The sequence below is a fragment of the Ostrea edulis genome, chromosome 3 (assembly GCF_947568905.1).
Source record: "Ostrea edulis chromosome 3, xbOstEdul1.1, whole genome shotgun sequence".
NCBI classification, from domain to species: Eukaryota; Metazoa; Mollusca; class Bivalvia; order Ostreida; family Ostreidae; genus Ostrea; species Ostrea edulis.
In genome coordinates, this window is record NC_079166.1 from 31,043,728 (window position 1) to 31,065,267 (window position 21,540).

The 21,540-nt window shown below is 34.7% G+C and overlaps 1 protein-coding gene across 10 annotated transcripts in view; it reads left to right on the top strand.

The window, feature by feature from the left end:
* Positions 1-21,540, top strand: part of LOC125673867 (proto-oncogene tyrosine-protein kinase ROS-like) — a 90,514-nt gene that overhangs the window by 2,181 nt on the left and 66,793 nt on the right. For 9 of the 10 annotated variants that reach the window (XR_007369827.2, XM_056160452.1, XM_048910784.2 and 6 more), the window contains exons 2-4: positions 4,200-4,259; positions 11,481-11,561; positions 12,508-12,549. Coding sequence is in view for 9 of the 10 variants with exons in the window: in XM_056160452.1 (XP_056016427.1) it covers positions 4,200-4,259; positions 11,481-11,561; positions 12,508-12,549 (183 nt within the window). In the remaining variant the exon portion in view is untranslated. The remainder of the gene's footprint in view (positions 1-4,199; positions 4,260-11,480; positions 11,562-12,507; positions 12,550-21,540) is intronic. The other variant, XM_048910780.2, reaches the window with a different exon arrangement.

Sequence of the window (21,540 nt, forward strand, 5' to 3'; positions counted from 1 at the left end):
GGCGCTAAAGTTTGTCTTACCATATGGTTAGTGCCAAAACATGTTTAATTTAATATGTCGTCTGAAGGTTATTTTCACAGACGTCGAATTTCATAAACTTCTTTTTGTTAAGATACAGATGTCTTTGGGGGAAAAAATTCATCGTAAACTTAGGCTTAGTCTAGATCTCAATTCTACGATGATTGGTACGTCCGCTCCAAAATTTAAAAGCTCCCTCTCTCTTTCTCTCTCCGAGCATGTCTGATTTTTAATTCTACATAAAAATATCTCAATGGCATAGGGAGGTATATTCATGACTAATAAAACATTCAATTTGTACAAAAATAAGAGAAACCTAATAAAGCTACGTCAGATAACCGCTTTTAGTGTAAAGAAATATGTAAGGAAGAATTAGTGTCTTGCAAAACAATAATTATTCACAGGCGCGGATCCAGAAATTTTTTCCAGGGGGGGGGGGGGTCGAACCTTTTCACAAAATCGAACCCGTGATATAATTCATTTTTCTTATAAATCGTTATATTGTATTTTTTTTATCTTTGCAAATTCCAGGGGTGGGTGGGGGGTCCGGACCGCCCCCCCCCCCCACTAGATCCGCGCATGATTCAGTCCAAATAATGCACCATTAACTTCTTACGTTTTGAAATAACGTTGATAATATCTTTTAATTGATTTTGTCCTGATCTTACTCTCTTATTTCTTTTCAATCATTTTTGTTGTTGTTGATGGAATAAATCATCAACCCCTGATCCTCAATACCTGTAAAACTGGCGGATCCCAAAAACTGTTCGGGGGAGGGGGGGAGGGGTTGTCATCCAAGTTTGTACCTTCTCCACCCAAGAAAGGGAGGAGGTAAATACCCCCAAAATGGCAGAAACTGCATGATAAATTTAAAAAAATTCAACCATGGGGCGGGGTGTTGGGGGTGTTTGTGTTACAACTCCCGTTCGCCACTGTAACATACAAATGTTAAAGTAGCAAACTTCACACGGCCTTACTCTTTTTAAACAGAGGGGCGGATGTAGGCTATCTCACAGGTGCTTGGGTCACAATATATGAATACACATCTAGTCTTATACATATGTATGTATAAGGTTAGATGTGTATTCATATATTTTGACCCAAGCACCTGTGGGCTATATCTCTCCACATCTCAACTGAGAATTCCATTGGATACATGCCCTGCTTAGAAATAAATTTCTACGTCCTTTTTTGATGACATCACAATCCCCACAAGAGAATGGACAGCACGGTGGTACATTTGAACTAATGGACCCTTGGCCAGTTAGCATTGCTGAATGTACTGCACTTTCAGGTTTTTAAAATCACAAATCACCGACTAGGCCTATTGTTAAGCCTATATATTTTCCTCATCGCACTACCCAGGCCCGTAATCGAGGAATTTTCGGAGGGGTAAAGAAGACCTAAGATTTCCTAGAGGGGTTCGAACTTATCTTAATTCATAAATATAAACACACATAGGGTGCGAATGCAGCCGTTGCACCCCCCCCCCTTCATTGTTTACGGATGTGGGTTGCATACAGGCATGCGCATTTAATTAATAGGTTTCCGAGTTTGTTGGAAGGTAGAGCACACGGGTTTGTATTTTATATTCATTATGTAGTACACTGTACAGCTGTTACTGTATTATGTATACAGTGGTTTAATGACTGATTATTACTGTATTATGTATACAGTGGTTTAATGACTGATTATTACTGTATTATGTATACAGTGGTTTAATGACTGATTATTACTGTATTATGTATACAGTGGTTTAATGACTGATTATTACTGTATTATGTATACAGTGGTTTAATGACTGATTAGTCCAATAAGACCAGAACAAACGTATGTTTCTCCAAGATGCCGGTTATTATTGTGCCCGAGGCCAGTGACCGAGGGCAATATAAAACATGGGGCTGTTCCACAGGGACTAAGCCCATTTTGGGCCCGAACTCTGTGATACCATAAATGTATATTTATAGTATCACAGAGTTCGGGCCCAAAACGGGCTTAGTTCGTGTGGGCTGCTCTCAACACCGAGGGGACAATATGTCTGATGGGACATTAAATAGCTGTTTTATATTACCCAATGTACATGTATAAAATTATATTATGTAATCAAATCATTTCTTTAATATTAAGATTTAAAATTGTTGAAGTTATTTATTTATAATGTATTTTTTCATAAGTGTAACTTGGCAAATGATATACAATTTATAATCTTTCCAAAAGTATTGTAACTTCTCGAAATCTAAGAAGGTAATAATTCTACTTAAATGAAGTGTATACCTTAACACATCCAGTGACGTTTTGATTGAATTCTTTGTAAATTTGAACGTCCTTATTTTCAAGAACATTAACCAGATCTTCTTCCTGGAATTCTCACAGAAGCTGTGGTGTTTATTGTTGTCTGTACATTATTGTATTCAATTATACCACGTTTTCCTCAGTAAATGCGTTACCAGTCCGATAGACAGATGGTCCAGAATTCAGGAACTATTGACTGGCAGTCCGATATAGTGTGTACTTTCTAATTAGTACTTAAATAGTTCAGACAGATCATGCACACACAAAAAAATAGTCAAAAATGCTACATATTTAATAAGACAATAAAATCTGGTCGTGGAATTGTTTGTTATCTACACATCTACAATGTTTCCTTAATTCTTGCATTTAAATAAACTTAATATTGTCTTCTCAATGAAGTGAAATTTATGCTTGGTTTTGATATATATACATTGTATTTATGTGTAAACTATAAGTAATTATATCTGACTGTTTTCATAGTTTTGTTTATGATGTTGCATATTGTTTAATTTAAACAGTTGTTTCACAGCCACAGAGTAAACTGTTACACAGTTTAGCATCTCAGTGATTGTCAATTAGTGCAGGGCTCAACATTAACTTTTTTTCCTACTTGTCCATTCGGACAAGGGACAAAGATATTTACTTTTCCGAACTTCAACTTCACTTGTCCGAAAAATTTTCAAAAAAGGATCTAAAATTGTCAACTTGAAAATTGTATTTAATTTACTTAATATATAGTCTATTTTTATACCTGCTTGATTGAATTTTTTATCTTATTCTCTTGATAAAAATAACAAACGCATAAAACAAAATTTTTTCTAGACTTCCTGTTTTGAATCAATGACTTCCTGTTTTGAATCAATGACTTCGTAAGATCCATGGATGATTGAAAGTAGTACGCAATAAGTGAACGTGAACACCAATCCCGATTGAGTTTGACTCAGCTAGTTTACATAATGATTGATATCGGGATTGAAGTTCATTTTCCATGCATTACACATGTACTTCCGACTCTCAACTACCGATAAACTTTTCACAAAATTGTTTGGAGACTTCTTTACATAAAAAAGCACTTGTCCAATCGGACAAGTGCCCATCAATATTCACTTGTCCGAAATGTTTTTCCACTGGTACTGGACAAGCGGACAAACGTTAATGTTGACCCCTGTAGTGATCAAGACAATTGACAGTTTCACTTTCAATATGGCTAAGTTTAGTACTGTTACTGATGACAATTAGCTGGGAGTTTTACCATGTACAAGAAATGTCATTCAAGGAGCAGTGAAGGTACTGCTATATAGTCCCAGAATCTACAAATTGAAATAGATAACAGCTTTTCCAATACACTGTATGTTTAATCTGTACTGTTGATATTGTAAAGAAATGCTGATAGTGATTATTATTTGCATGGTTTTGTTATTAAAGAATTACATAGTAGGTTAGGTAATGAAACTGTCATTGCATGGCTTCTGGGTACCACTGAATGGTTGTCCCTGGGTAGAGGAAGTGACCTGGAATGATATTCCTCTCGGCTATATGGGCAACATTTTCCTAGGTTATCTCCCCTTCCTCAACACAATGGTTTTGACTGGCACCCAAGAAGCAATATGTGTATATTATCTCATCTGTAATCATTGGCCTTTTTAAATTGTACTAATTTCTTTGTGACATTATTTTTGTAGACATCCATGTGTAAACATGAATGTATGGACAAGGCATTGGGGCTTTTGATGCTTCAATATCACTGCATACATTTTTACTTACATCATTGTGCTCATATTCTTATATGTGTAGTCATCCATCATATTCAGTATACATATATATATATATATATCATATGAAACACGAAATTTGAAAAATTTCAAAAAAGCCTATTTTCGTTTTTTCAGATAAATTCTGGCCCAGACGTTAATGATTTGTATTGTAACCATGAGTGCAAAGTGAAACAGGTGGGTGACATTTCGGTGTATCGTTCCGACATGTGTCGTTGCGATATCTGTCGTTACGATATATGTCATTACGATACATTCTAGTTTATTCATGGACACAATGATGTAACCATACATAAAAGAAGCATGTTGGGTTTGCTGTTGCCCCCACCCACCCCCACCCCCCCCCCCCCCAAAAAAAATCAAGAGGTTGATGTTGCAGCTTATAAGCAAAAGTGCTTCATTGGAAATAGCTGTATGGACACCTGGTGAAGATTACTGTGGGGCACCTGTTTAACATAGCTGCAGATACTTGTGGAGCACCTGGTTGAGATAACCGGGACACAGAATTAAAAGCTTTGGGTCACCTGATGAAAGAGCTATGGAGTACCTAAGTAAAAACTGCTGTATGGAGGAATAGGATAACCTGGGGTATTTAATTAAGATTAAGGGCACCTAAAATAGCTGTAGTTTGCAATGGAAAAGATGTGGGGCACTTGATTAAAACATTGAAATAGGTATAGGGCACCTGGTTCACGTAGCTCTGGGATCCCTGATTAATATAGTGGTAAGATTCCTGATTAATATAGTGGTGAGAACCCTGATTAATATAGTGGTGATATCCCTGATTAATATAGTGATGAGAACCCTGATTAATATAGTGGTGAGATCCCTGATTAATATAGTGGTGAGATCCCTGATTAATATAGTGATGAGAACCCTGATTAATATAGTGTTGAGATCCCTTATTAATATAGTGGTAAGATTCCTGATTAATATAGTGCTGAGATCCCTGACTAATATAGTGGTAAGATCCCTGATTAATATAGTGTTGAGATACCTGATTGATATAGTGATGAGAACCCTGATTAATATAGTGGTGAGATCCCTGATTAATATAGTGGTGAGATCCCTGATTAATATAGTGATGAGATCCCTGATTAATAGTGATGAGATCCCTGAGTAATATAGTGATGAGATCCCTGATTAATATAGTGATGAGAACCCTGATTAATATAGTGATGAGAACCCTGATTAATATAGTGGTGAGAACCCTGATTAATATAGTGATGAGAACCCTGGTTAATATAGTGGAGAGATCCCTGATTAATATAGTGATGAGAACCCTGATTAATATAGTGATGAGAACCCTGATTAATATAGTGATGAGATCCCTGATTAATATAGTGATGAGATCCCTGATTAATAGTGATGGGATCCCTGATTAATATAGTGATGAGATCCCTGATTAATATAGTGATGAGAACCCTGATTAATAATGTGATGAGATCCCTGATTAATATAGTGATGAGATCCCTGATTAATATAGTGTGAGAACCCTGATTAATATAGTGATGAGATCCCTGATTAATATAGTGATGAGAACCCTGATTAATATAGTGATGAGATCCCTGATTAATATAGTGATGAGATCCCTGATTGATATAGTGATGAGAACCCTGATTAATATAGTGATGAGAACCCTTATTAATATAGTAGTGAGATCCCTTATTGATAATGTGTTGAGATCCCTGATTAATATAGTGATGAGATCCCTGATTGATATAGTGATGAGATCCCTGATTGATATAGTGATGAGAACCCTGATTAATATAGTGATGAGAACCCTGATTAATATAGTGTGAGAACCCTGATTAATAATGTGATGAGATCCCTGATTAATAGTGATGAGATCCCTGATTAATATAGTGATGAAATCCCTGATTAATATAGTGGTGAGAACCCTGATTATTATAGTGATGAGAACCCTGATTAATATAGTGATGAGAACCCTGATTAATATAGTGATGAGATCCCTGATTATTATAGTGATGAGAACCCTGATTAATATAGTGATGAGAACCCTGATTAATATAGTGATGAGAACTCTGATTAATATAGTGATGAGATCCCTGATTAAGATAGTGGTGAGAACCCTAATTGATATAGTGATGAAATCCCTGATTAATATATTGTACCCCTCCACTATATCATGTACCCCTCTACTACAGATATATGTACCCCTCTACTATATCATGTACTCCAGTGTAAGGGGTACATGGTATAGTGAAAGGGTATATGATATATTGTAGGGGTATACATAATATATTGTAGGGGTACATGATATAATGTAGGGATATACATGATATATTGTAGGGGTACATGATATATTGTAAGAATATACATGATATATTGTAGGGGTATACATGATGTATTAGAGGGGTATACATGATATATTGTAGGGGTACATGATATAATGTAGGGATATACATGATATATTGTAGGGGTACATGATATATTGTAGGGATATACATGATATATTGTAGGGGTTTACATGATATATTGGAGGGGTATAGTACCTGATAACATTAGCTGTGGTCAGAGGGCACCTGACCAATATTTTGTGGTGACCCCTGATTAAATTCATTCTAGGGCCTCTGATATTATAAGCCAAGCTCTGGGACACAAGAATGACGGTGATTATTGGAATGAATACAGTGATCAGCATGGATGTCATATTAGATATTTACAACACAAATTTATTGTCATATCTAAATATAATTATAATTTATTATTACATGTATCTAGATCATCTAAATATAATTATAATTTATTGTATTACATCTAGATTATGATAAAAAAAAAAATCTAAATATGATGTTAATTTATTGTTACATTTAAATCTAATAAAAAACCTATTGTTATATCTGGATATGATGAAAACCTCATTGATAAATCTAAATATAATAAAAATGTAATTGTTACATTCAAATGTTATAAAAATTATTGTTAGATATAAATATGATAATAAATTATTGTTATATTATGAATATAACATGTGAAATTCATTTTCTCTATAATACTAACCTATTGTAACATCAAATTCGAATAATAATGAAAATTTCTTGTTTTAACTGATTATGATAAAAATACCCTAGCTGTACCCATACTAAAAATCTATTGCTGATTATAAATATGATGAAAGAATAAAGATAATTGTTATATCTAAATATAACAAGAATTATAAGTAACTCCAAAATATTTATAGAGAGGTTGTGTAGATGATACTAAAAGCCTGGATTAACCCCAGCTACCAGCCTAGATTAACCCTGATGGCTATCGGCCTGGATTAACCCCAGCTATCGACCTGGATTAACCTCATCTTCTAGTCTGGATTAACTCCAGCTTCCACAGCACTTGCATGATCAGATAAATTGTGTGTTTAGAGGGGGATTACATTGTCATTATTTATAATGGGAATCAGTAACATTTTAACTCTACATTCAGATTAGATTTTATTATAGCAGACAGATAACTTGCAAACATAACAGAAGTTGTTTTTTTAAATTGTCATTATAAATAGGATGGGTGGCTGATGAAATATCAGATTTTACAATAAATACATGATTCACCCCCCACCCACTGGACCCAGCCTCTGCAGACCATCTAGTTGGTTGTATAACGGACTAATTGGTTTGTTTAAAGGCCAGCATTTTCGTAGTGAGGGTGTTTTGTTGCCTTTTTCACAGTCTAGGCATTAGTAAGTGGATAAATAATGTGAAACTAAGTAACTAAGTGGGGAATTACCTTCACTGACAAATGGCGGTAAAGCTGTTGACAAATACCAGATTCCCGAGAGATTAGCCATCGGGGCCAGAACATTCTCATATCTTACTGGGGGGAAAAACACAGCCAAGCACTGTACTAATACTTTTGTGTCATATTAAATATAAGTATGACTTTGTGGTCAGGGTATAACATTCTCTTCATTCAAAATTAAACTTATGTACATGTATGTAAAGATGAGCCAGTTTAAGTATATAAGGACATTTTGAATGTCATAATAATGGTGGGTGATTGCTGTATTTTTATTTTTTTTTTGAAAATAGACGTTTTCTTTCCTTGTGCTAAATAGTACGTTTTTTTTTTTTACAAAGAGACAAATTACTAAAAGAGTCACTTGAGGGTGTTTAACTGGGAGCTTACAAATAATTTTTCTAGCTTTGAGTCTTGGGTCTCTATTGTAAACAGAGAGTTAAGGGTCACTGATGACCACTTCCGTTTGGCCTTTGTAGTTTTGTGGTTTCCTCCATAAATATGGCTATAGAATACTCAGGAACTGTCACCCATTTCTCATGGTCTCTAAATCTCCTCTGATCTTTCTGATAATCGTGAGATTGGCTCTTCCCATGATTCCCTCGCTATTACTGATGATATCAAAAAGATAAATCTCTGCACTACATCTTCTGCTGTGTTTGGATAAAGGGGGCCCTCTGATGGGGGACAGCTTTGTTTACATCCTGTGTGTTTGGTCAGCGAGATGAGAAGATAAGGGGCCATAACTCCCTGCTGGGATAATTCTCCAAGTCAGCAGTGCTATAACTGTTATCTTGTACTATGTTATTAATCAAATCATTTATAGAGTAATAATATTTCATACTGTTCTGCTACTCAATCCCACACCAAACATTTAGTTCTATGATTACATGCAATTTATCAGGGAAAGTTCATTGTGGCAAATTTTAAAGTAATATACTGATCACTGAAGTGTTACAAAAGTATCAACTGTGTTGACATTAGCTGCGGACTGCTTGTAAAAGTTGTAAGCCCTACCAAAGACTTACTAGCTCTGAGCAAATAACAGCCATTTTTTAAATTACTTTGATTATAAATTAACTATCTTATTATTTATTAAAGCGGTTATGTGACTACAGGACTCGGTTCTCATCACTTTGTTCCCGATCGTGTATGATCTTATAAATTCCCTTGGCTTGTTACAACTTCGTTACCAGTACAATATATAGACTTGATACATCTAAATTTCATTTATTGGAAATTTTAACACGTGTCTGTTTGGTCGGGTGTCTCTTCAAAAACAATTTGGTCACCAGCAGCAAAATTTAAGCATATATCTCAGGTGGTTAGGCTCACGGTTATTTCAAACACTGGTATCATGTAAACATACTCACACATAGTAAGAGAGAGAGACAGAAGGAGAGAGAGAGAGACAAGAGAGAGACAGAAGAGAGGTAGAGAGACAGGCAGATATCAGACAGAGAGAGAGTCAGAGAGGTAGAATGAGAGAGAGAGAGACATAAAGAGAGGTAGAGAGAGAAAGACAGGCAGAGAGATAGCCATAAAGAGAAAGAGAGTTGGAGGTGGAGAGAGAGAGAGAGAGAGAGAGACACACACAGAGAGGTCACTGCTGAATTACTTGTACATGTAACTGCCCATTAATTCACATATCTATTGTGATTAATCTCACTCTTATACAGAGATCTATTAAGTAGAGATTAATTAAAGGATCTTGTTAATGCACTTTGAATTAGAAAAAAAATGATATATTCAGTAATTAGTATACTGTAATTAGTATACTGTAATTAGTATACTGGTATTATGTGAAATAATCTCATCATTTTGATATCATTTTATTGATTGACAACCCATATTGTTGTATTGCATGTCAAAATTCAGGAGAATGCACACTCAAGTTAATTATTGCGGAGAAGCAGTTGCCCGAATAATATACAGCAAGATGCTAAAGAAATTGTACGTAATGAAAGTGATGGAGAGCATTGGCAACAGAGGGAGACTTTGCTGCCTTTGTATAAACGAGCATGTCTTCAGTTAAAAAAAAAAAATAATTGTTTGAAAAATCACCATTGCATGGATTTCCTGCTTAATGCAACTGCTTGACTGGTTCCTGAATAATTTTCTAGCAAATTTCACTGATTGCATTCAGACTTTCGGTAAAAAGTGATGTGATTACTAAATTAAACCATATGGAGGTGTTAATATATATTTATAATACATGTAAGTCATGCAGTTAAAAATTAATGCATATGGAAATTTTCGGGTTAATTAATGTGTTGACGTTTTTTTTTTTTTAAGATTCAACATATGCTCTGGTTTGGAAAATATATCAACCAAATTCATGAATTTCAGCAGGAATGAGTTCCAGAGCTATACTATTTGCGATACAAAATTTAAATATATGTCTCAGATAGTGGTATAGATATTGAAATAATTTTAACTCTAAATCTGAAAAAACTTCTTTTTGTTGTAAAGATATGCTATCATGATAGTTTTATATGTAACTTTAACCAATCATTGACAGAATTAAATTTATAAGTTTAAGATTTTATCAAACTAAGCTGCATATATAGCATTATAGAGAAACCAATTATTGTACAGGAAGACAATTGTGTAATTTTGCTTTAACACATATAGTCATAACAAAAGTTTATAAACCTCATTTTTTTTTCATCATTGAAATAGTAATCACAATTTTGCAACAAAAAATTTTGACACCAGAAATGAGAGCTAGTATTAATACTTTCAAGATTTTTTTTTGATCAAATAGAAAATGGTAAAACCAATCAGATTCAGAAGTTTTTGATTTTATCCTTCCACCACAAATATATAGTCCTCTTTAAACGTACCCCTTCTGAATTTGAATTGACATGCCAAAAAAACTTTCAATTAGATAGGATGAAGTAACAAATATTTAAGATAATTGATATTACTTGGGCCGGTGCAATAAGTACTGAACTAGTAGCAGCTACAGTTATAGAGTGTCTTGGGCACTTGTGCACAAAAGCTGAAGGCTAACTTCCTAGCCACCAACAATTTCATTGTTGAAACCTTGATGATTATGATTGATGTCATACTTGAAGAGTTGCATAAACATGATGTCAGTTTTTTTTTTTAAAATTAGATGAATCACATACATATGATAAGGACACAGTACGTTGTCCAGAGTAGTGATGTGTGTATAAGGGAAAATACTCACAAATGTGAAAAATAATATTTTCAAATACTGGTAAACAAGTGCCAGGCATATCACTTGTTAGAAGCCAGCAGTTTTATGATTTATGCAAATGAGATGCATCTGTCAGTCAATCCTGCAGCTGTCAAAGGAAAGTATAAATAAAGAGGAAACTGGTGATGATAGGGTCGTAGAAATTTTCAATGGTGGAAGCCTGGAATGACCACGCATTAAAAAAACATTTAAGGAAGTCTTTAGATTTATATAAAGGGTAGTTTGATATTAGATGATTCTTTTTGTTAATCACAAAAAATGTTGTATTTTGAACTCCTACTTGAATGAGAACCTCCCACTCGTGTACTGAGATTGGTAAATCTCTTCCTTTCTGTTGATGTGAGCACTATGTACTTAGATAAGAACCTCCCATCCTATTTCTTACCAGTGGTTTATGATGGTAAATCTCTCTGTTGCAGTGTCAGTGGGGATGTGAGCACTATGAAGTAGGACCAGATTCTACGTGTCAGGCCACCTGTGGTCACGGATGGATGAATCAGGTAAAAAATAAATATCTCCCCTATACCTGTAGTCAGTTATTGATGAGTCTGTATAACTATCTCCCCTGTTACGTACCTGTACACACCTGTGCACACCTGTACACATCTCTACACACCTGTACACATCTCTACACACCTGTACACATCTCTACAACTTGTACACAACTCTACAACCTGTGCACACCTCTACACACCTGTGCACACCTCTACACACATATACACACCTACACATCTCTACAGACCTCTACAACCTGTACACATCTGTGCACATCTCTACACACATGTACACACTTCTACACACCTCTACAACCTGTGCACACCTCTACATATCTGTACACACCTACACATCTCTACACACCTGTACCCATCTCTACACACCTCTACAACCTGTACACATCTCTACATACCTGTACACATCTCTACACACCTATACACACCTCCACAACCTGTGCACACCTGTACACATCTCACACACATGTACACATCTCTACACATCTCACACACCCGTACACATCTGTGCACACCTTTACACATCTCTACACACCTGTACACATCTCTACACACCTGTACACATCTCTACACACCTATACACTCATCTACACAACTGTACACACATGTACACACATCTGCACAACTGAAGTGTAAAGACAAATCTGACTTATACCTTTACATCTACATTTCATTTTGTAATATTGAGATAAGTGTGTCAGTAAATATTGTAAAAGTTACAACATAGAGTTAGTATATCGAAGATAAATAGTATTTGTAGTACAGACATTAAAAGCCCCCAACCAACCCCTTTTATTTAAAGCATGGATAAATAAGCTGAATACAGAGGAATTATTACAAGTACACTTAGAAATATCCACCACCCCATGAAAATTTTTGATACATTGACACAGTTGTAATTAATGTCATGCCATGATGTTGCATATTTTTATTGTAGGGAAACAGCACTGGTAAAGCCAGGAGTCTGCAACAAGAAGAGGTAGGGTTAAAAAAATGTTGTTAACAGAGAGAGGAAGGGTTAAAATGTTGTTAAAGAGAAAGAGGTAGGTTAAAATGTTGTTAACAAAAAGAGGTAGGGTTAAAATATTGTTAACAAAAAGAGGTAGGGTTAAGATGTTGTTAACAAAGAGAGGTATAGGGTTAAATGTTGTTAACAGAAAGAGGTAGGGTTAAATGTTGTTAACAGAGAGAGATAGGGTTAAAATGTTGACAGAAAGAGGTAGGTAAAAATGTTGTTGACAGAAAGAGGTAGGTAAAAATGTTGTTAACAGAGAGAGGTAGGGTTAAAATGTTGTTAACAGGAAGAGGTAGGGTTAAAATGTAGTTAAAAGAGAGAGCGATAGGGTTAAAATGTTGTTGACAGAAAGAGATAAGGTTAGAATATTGTTAAATTCCGTACTCCAATTCCTATAGTGGAAGGGTCATGTAGGGTCATACAAATATTAGTATAATACCTTATAGTATGCATTTCCTGATTGGCTAACAGCAATGACAGTATTCAGAATGGATGATGACAACAGCTCGCATGGTTTTGAATATTGTCTAGATGTCGTATCTTTCACCAATGGAGCCATGATTCATCTTCTGATTGACAGAAATGAATGTGACAATTAAAGTATGAAATATGTTTTTATAATAAGAAAAGTACAGCATTATCGATTTTTTAATAAGACATAATGATTACATCTCGCAAAAATGAAAGCAGTTTCTGCTGCAACATGAAAGTTACACACATTGTCAAGTACCTTAATGTCCTACAAAATGATTGATGAACATATACCATCAATAAGACTGAAACAACATCTTGTAGATACCTGTATTAATTTCTAACCCAATATCAGAAATTGAAAGTCAGATGGGTGTTGTGTAATTAACTGTAAAACCTAGTATCTGCATGAGCACATTTACGTGTTCAGTTTAGTTAAATGATCATCACTAATGAAATCTGTTCATTCTACAGATATCTGTTAGTGACAGACAGACAAATAACACATATTGTTTAGACATGATTTCTTGTTCTTGTATGAAATAAAATAATCAAATAGAGACAGTTGTATCGTGATTCACAGCAAATCACCAAGAGACTGTACCATTAACTTTCACCCCTAAATTCCACTTGCTTACACACAATGATTCAGAATGTGTAGTACAAGTATATTGAATCCGTATTTTATGTAACAAAATCTAGAATCAAAAGGTAGGGGTGAAAGTGTTGTCAAATTACATACTCCAAATTCCACAGGCTTTAATATGTATAGTACAGCTGCAACAATGAAATTTCATTCATAAAACACAATTTGATTTGTTCATTTAAAATATCAACATTCTTTATATCGTAGAAATTTAGTCGTCGTTAAGTTGTGCAATATGTGACATCCTAGGAATGATTTCACAATATGCTTGTCACTGTTGTTTCTATCTTGTTGCCCTGACAATATTGCTAAGTGTAATTTTCTCTATCATCTACTTATTTCATATGATATACCGGTAAGTGAGTTGGCTTCATGATTTGTGAAGGATAATTTGCCCGCACTTATTTTATATCATGTGAAATTAAAATTGAATGGCAGATACAAATTAAACATATAAAATACAGTGTGTATAGATACAAATTAAACGTATGAAATAAGAATTGAATGGCAGATACAAATTAAATATATAGAATACAGTGTGTAGATACAAATTAAATGTATGAAATAAGAATTGAATGACAGATACAAATTAAACATATAAAATACAGTGTGTATAGATACAAATTAAACGTATGAAATAGAGTGTGTAGATACAAATTAAACGTATGTAATAAGAATTTAATGGTAGATACAAATTACACTTATGAAATAAGAATTTAATGGTAGATACAAATTAAACATAATATTAAATATTAAGAATCTAATGGTAGATACAAATTAAAGATATATGAAATAAGAATTGAACGGCAGATACAAATTAAATATATAGAATACAGTGTTTATAGATACAAATTAAATGTATGAAATAAGAATTGAATGGTAGATACAAATGAAAGATATTTCTGAAGTTCCACACTTAAAAACTTTGTTTTTCAGTAAATATTATATTGTTCAGAAGTTTAAAATTTTTGTCTTCACTTTTGAATTTTCCTAACTCTGGATTAACTGGAATACCTGATAGCTGAACTGAACTGGAAGTGATTGCATGCAAAACTTTGAATGATAGGAGTGTGCATGGAGACAATAACTGATTCTGAGATCCAAACAAATTAGCCCATCATAGACCAGAATTCACAGCATGGAGAATTCCTTGCTAAATCCCAGAATCCCCTAAAAGGTTAATTGCTGATTTGCTGCTTATACACAATGTACATGTTCTAAGTCTTCTGGATTAACTGCAGATGAAAACAGAATTGGGAGATAATCAGTTGATGTGAATTTACAGTCCGTGTGTGGAAAGTGATAGAAGGCTTAATGGAGGAAAGGGCGTGTTCCCTGCATATAAGCAGGTCTTTGAAGTTTCTCTCAGTGGTTTTGGTTTTAAGTGTTTTGTACAGAAGCATTCAGAAAGTCTATAGTAGATTGAAACATGGAGAACCGTCAGTGATGTTAAAAGCGCAGTGGCCTGCGTTGTATAACACAGTACATGTATGGAATGTACGAATATGTATGGCATGTCATTTTGGAGTATCTGCGCTATTTCCTTCAGTTTTTCTGCGTTATTTCCTTCAACTTTTCTGCGCTGTTGGGGGGAATTACTTGTAAGGGTTGAGTGACATTAATGGTGGAAGGGTAAATGAAAATTGGAAGAGAGTATGAGTGTGATGTCATATAGTACACAAAAGTAAATGTGTGACACAATTCTAGCTCTGCTGCATGTGTGGAGAGCCAGACTCCGAGAGCTAAACAATAGTACATGTCTATGAATCTAGATATCTACCTTTATAAGGACAGAAACTGGGTGAAGATTTGCTGAATTTTTTTTTTTTTTTTTTTTTGCTTTGATTCTTCATCATTAGTTCAGTTTATATGTTTTAATTAAGATCTACCTGTCATCTGCTGTCACATCTTTGTTGATGCTCTCATCTTTTCATAGACTTCTTCTGAACTACTTTGTCAATTTCAATCAAACTTGGCACAAAGTATTCTTAGGTAAAGGGGATTAAAGTCTATTTAATGTTTGTCTCCTTCCAAAGAGAATTGATTGTATAATTATGAAAATAGGGTGGGGTTCTTCTAAAGAATCATTTGATCATAAAAGCTAAGGCTTGCATGAAAGTTTCCATATTATCATGATTGTAGTGTAGATGACTCCCTAAGCTTGGATGAGTCAATTTTACATTTCTATTTATAGGGAAAGTCTTCTGAAGAAGCACAAGATTTCAGTGAAAATTAAATTCAAGTGTTTTCATACCAAAACAAGACTGTAAGAGACAAGCATTAAAAGTGTTGCACCTTCAGTGTCGCATTAATGCATGCAGATTCTTTTATTTTTGTATTGGCAAAGTGACATGTGAGAGGCATGTTACCACTTGTTATCGCCTCGCAATTCATTGTGAGAGAGGATACAATAGGTATCACACTGGTAATTATTTTTACTATATATTACTATAGAGGAAAAAAATTCATTAGAAATCAGTTGACAGAATTGATGCCGAATAACGCAGTCAGAAACGTTCTATATGTTACCTATCTCGTCTACCGACACCAGAAAAACACCACCCTGCGCGGCATTTTCGAAAATAAATTACCCGCAAACAAGACTACCCTCAAATCCACGTGTTTTTCACATGTGTGTAAACAGCCGGAGTACACCTCAGGAAGTAGCCTCAGCTACCAACAGCAAATAGTTCCTTTGTATACACTTGGTTATTTCTACAAATTACACAAAATTTCCTAATCAGGGGTGCAAAAATTAAGAGAAAAGAAGAAGAGGAAATGAGAAAAATCGCGCAAGGAAAAAAATATTTCTTTAAATATATGGAACTACTAGAGTTGGGTACCGCAGAAAATAAATGTACCGCGGTATACCGTGGTATTTGCAAAATACCGCGGTACATACCACGGTATACCGCAGATTTAATCTTTTAATTTTATGATTCAATTTTAGTGGATTTTAGTTGCGATTTATTGTAAATAATGAACAGTTATTAGTTTATTGATTGTAAATTGCACTTAATTTATTCAAATATAAATAATAAGGAAAATATCTTATTTAAATCTATTTTGAAACCAGTTAACAGAACAAAAGTCTAATCGATACATAAAAGTTAGCATATATTGTACATACAATATAGTAGTCTCTCTGTATCATGACTAGAATCGACTGTGACTGGACTACTGACTGGAACGACTATCAAAATAACTAATAGGGGGAAACCTGTGGAATTTATTTGACACGATCTCAAAGTCTAGAAGTTCTTACACTTGGAGTCGGGAATGACGAGAACTTTTACCTGTTGGATACGTCTGTCCAGAACATGTGCGCACGAATGTGTTCTTGTTCTTCGACCACAATTCCTATATTCTTGCACCTCAAACCCATTAACTCGACGCTCATAATCGGCAGGAATTTGTACTCGCGCGAAGAACGGTGGTTTCGAACACACAAATCTGCATCAGCCATTTTATTTTATTTTTTATTCGGGGTTTGCCTAATAAGCAGAAATGGTATTCGACCCACATAAACCAAACAACATAATAATTTTTTTTATAATCTACCTTGTATATTAAAATAATTACTTAATGAAATGTTTCCTATTATTTTTCTCTTTAATTTTGATTTGTTTTCACATCATTAATAATCAAATCATCGCGTTTTATACTTCGCATGTTTTACCGATTGTGTGCAGTTATTAGACATACCTTTCATTACATTACAACGAGGGATCTATGTAGATAAAGTGAGTCACTGTGTACACAAATTTCTTTAATTATTTTTTCTTGTTTGAATTTTATATTTTTGTTAAGAGTTATCAGACTTGAATATACCGGTATTTCGCCTCGTGTACCACGGTACATACCGCTACCAGAAAAATACCGGTATACCGGTAATACCGTGCACCTCTAGGAACTACAATAAGTTCATTTTGATTGGACAATTACCGGTGTGATACCAATAATGGGACTGTTTGTGTGTGTGAGTGAGTGTGTGTGTTAATGTGTGTAACACTGAGCTTGTAGACACTCTACCGGTCACCTTGAATTGAAACTTCACATATAGCTTTGTTATCAAAGAGAAAAAACCCTAATGATTTTGGGGTTGAATGGTCAAAGGTCAAGGTCACTACCAGCCCTGCTCTGCAGAGCTTTTGTTCTCATTTAAAGCTATCTTTTTGTTTGTGCAGCATAGAGATTTCATGATTTGGTAAACTGAAAGGTAAACATTCAAATCTACATTGCCAGCCAAAGGTCAAAATTATAGTTCATGATTAAAGGTCAAACCTTCCTTAGTTGGGGACTAAAATGGTTCACAAATGCCTCCTGTTGATTAAGGTTCAGCATACTAGAAGAAATAAAAACTACTGCAGATTCCAAATGATCTAAAATTATAGACTTTGATGGTGTGAATGTCCTTTTCTAATTTACAACTCATCTTTGATTAGATAAAACCTAAGATATCTTACGACTGGTCAGTTTCTGAAGAAATAAAAAACCTTAATACAATGAAAAAAGCCTGATGTATTACAGAGTGCAATCATTAAGAGAAGGCCCGGTGGTAGCCTAGCCTGATTGATTTCAGATTATATCTGATCCCGGGATTTGTCAGTCAACGGCTCTGCAGACTGGCTCTATGAATGTCCATTTCTCACCCCACTACAAAAATCAGCAGCCGATCAGAGAAAGCATTGTAGGTAATTATGGACTGAGGTGTGGACAATGAAGAGAAAGCATTTGGTGACTTCTGTATCTTAATTTTACTGAATGGTGAAAATAATTGAGCAGATTGCTGTGGAATTTCTCTGGCTGGCTGTGGGATGTGGCAGGTTCTTTCTAGATAGGAAACAGACATTTTCCATTATCATTTGGGTCTTTCTGTTTTTAGTTGATTTCAAAATCTCTTGAGACAGTACATCTGTGTGACTTTTATTAAGTTTGATTTTGTTCATGAAGACAAACACTTCCCAAGTTGTTCCGAAGCCTATTACACTGAGATGCTGGTCAAGTTTTCACAATTACGTTCAGAAATATCATGACTCCCTGTTCATCTCAGCTAGTTTCATTTCAAAGTATATTTTTACTTATGTACTATACCAATGAGATGTTTCTCAAGGTTTCAATGAATTTACCAAGTAACGTACTGCTCTCACAGAATTTTTTGTTGTTCTGTTGATTTGTAATTTGGACCTTTTCGTCAACTGAAAGTATTTAAAACTGCAAGCACAGTTTAAGGATACACATCAGCTTTAACTGTGTAATTACTTAGGCATTCAAAATGTGCATAAATAACAAAACATTGTGTAATTGACTTTTAGAGGTGTACTTGTAGCATTCTTTGTGTACTATGTAGCATTCTTTGTGTTCTAGTGTGTAGCATTTTTTGTGTACTTTAAATGGGCAACATAGTAATCATGATACAGCGGTCTTGGTTACATCGAGTGCAAGTCCATATAGATTTCTGCAAGCCGACCACATCATGATATGGAAATAAAAAAATAATGCATTATGATCTTATTATTCACAGCAGCCAAACGATACCACAAAAGTTTCAAGAAAGTTCAGAAAATGTCAATATTCCTAAGTACCTCAACCTTATTCAACCTTAGATCTATAATGCTGTCATGCAGAGAAAAATAATGTGATTGGAAGTAGATCATATTTGTCCAAATCCAAAGTTTGATACGCGAAGTGGCACTGAGTGACCTTGGCGTGAAGACAAGCAGTTCATGATTTAGTCTCCCCAGCCCTCCATACTCCAATGTACCAGGACCAGTGCAGAAAATGATGCCTTTTCTTCTTTTTATGAGTCGTAATTTCCACAGAAATTTCATTTCTGCTAAATTACATATCCTGACATCTTTCCAGATCTAATGGCTATAGGAGTTTGTTCATCCTCCTATTTATTGGCAATCGTGTTATCTTTTAATAGAAAGTCTCTTTGTTCAGTTAATAGGTATATAGCTGCAAACAATTTTTTTTTATAGTAATTAAAAGTACAACTCATTTGACTGTTAAGTTTTCATTGCTTGGAGCACATGCAGTTTTATTATTATGCAACCGTGCAGTGCATGTCTACAGAAAATTGGGTAATTTTTGAGTTGGGTATGTTTTACTGAGTTTTGCAAAGAAGTGGCATGAATTATTGGCACTTTATTTTTGACGGATTTAGATTTTATCCCTTTATGATATACATGAATTGAAAGGACTGTATATGATAAGGCTCATAACATGCCCACCCAGATTGACAGTCATGCTTTTGTTTCAAAATTAAGTGTAAGAATCATGATACAACTTTAGCTCTTAATCTCGAGCTCAGTGTGATCAAAATAACAAAATCAGAATTATAACATCACAAACATGACGTTTTGCTGCTGTTTTTGGTATTTTGACTCAAAATAGTTAGTATCCATGTATTTTTCATGCACTGTTTTTCTTCTAAAATCTTTTTGATTTTGGCAATTTTTGTCACCTGAAGAGTCAACATCTAATAATGTGCCAAAATTACCCAATATTCTGGAATTCCAACTATCGGGAAGTCACTTGTGATTTCTGATGTCTTGTGTCATTTGAAACCTCTTTTAGAATCACATGACTGTTAACATATTTTGGTAGGTAAATTAAAGTACATGCAGATACAAGTTTGATTCAAGTTGTAGCTAGTGGTATTTATTACGTAAAGCTACTGTGCAATTGGTTGTAAGCACCGGGGAATAAAAAATCTTTGGGGGGGGGGGGGGGGGGGGGGGGGGGGGGGTCTGTCGTTCCCTCTTATACCACTCCAGTCTTCATTTTTCTTCCTCTCTTTCCCGCATTTCCTTTTTTCTCTTTCTATCTTGCATTGTTACCATTCAATAGTAAAGAAAGCAAATTGTATTGGTGATCTAGCTCCGCAAAGTAACCCTCATGAAGAGAGGGATAATTGGTTGGTGTGTACATTTAGACAAATGGGAAACAATGAATTACTGCATCTTAGATGACAGAAGAACTATCAAGAAATTGTGTGAATGATTTAGGTGCCCAGTTAACGGCATGTCTACCTTACAAGTTTTGCTGACTCTCTACAACTTGTATGGTGCAGCACCACTGCTGGAAATATTTCCAACAAAAGCGTTATCTTGTGTTAACTCCATATGCAGTGACTGTATAGTTTTCACTCATCCCAGAAAACTGTTTAGGGTCCCAAGGGAGTCCCTTAGAGAGGGCTAGAATATCCAATCTCTTTGAAGGATTAAATGAAATTGAAAGCTATAAACAGCAAGGGCATGAGTTTTACTTCTGGGATTCAATTAAGCAGTAGATACAGATGTACAGAGAGTACAGAACGGGGTCAAACAAACCCCAATTATTGTGTTCACAATTCATTTAAATACCAGGCAATTCTTGTGTGCTTTCTCTGACAGAAAACAAAGTTCCTCTGGGTGTATTTACAGAGACATTAGGCAGTCTCAGAAGATGTTCCTATAATTGACAGGGGAGATAATTTTGAATCCCCGTTTATAATTCAGTTTATAATAAAAGGTAGGATGCAGGGAAAATTATGAATTCTTTTTTCATGTACATGTGAAATTTCACCCAATTTAAAGTTGGAAAATTTATAGTTTGATTGTAATCATGATGTAAGACCGACCATTCAAACTGTGTCATTCTATTGCAGTATAATTGACAGTACTTTTATTTAATGAGATTTACTTGAATGATTTGTGGACTATATATAGAATATATGCCACTCATCTCTAATGTGTAGATACACAGATAAACTGATTCCTCGTCCCTTTGGATATTGTCATCTATTTACAGGGTAAAGCATAATGATACGACAGTTTGTAAAGATCGCGAGT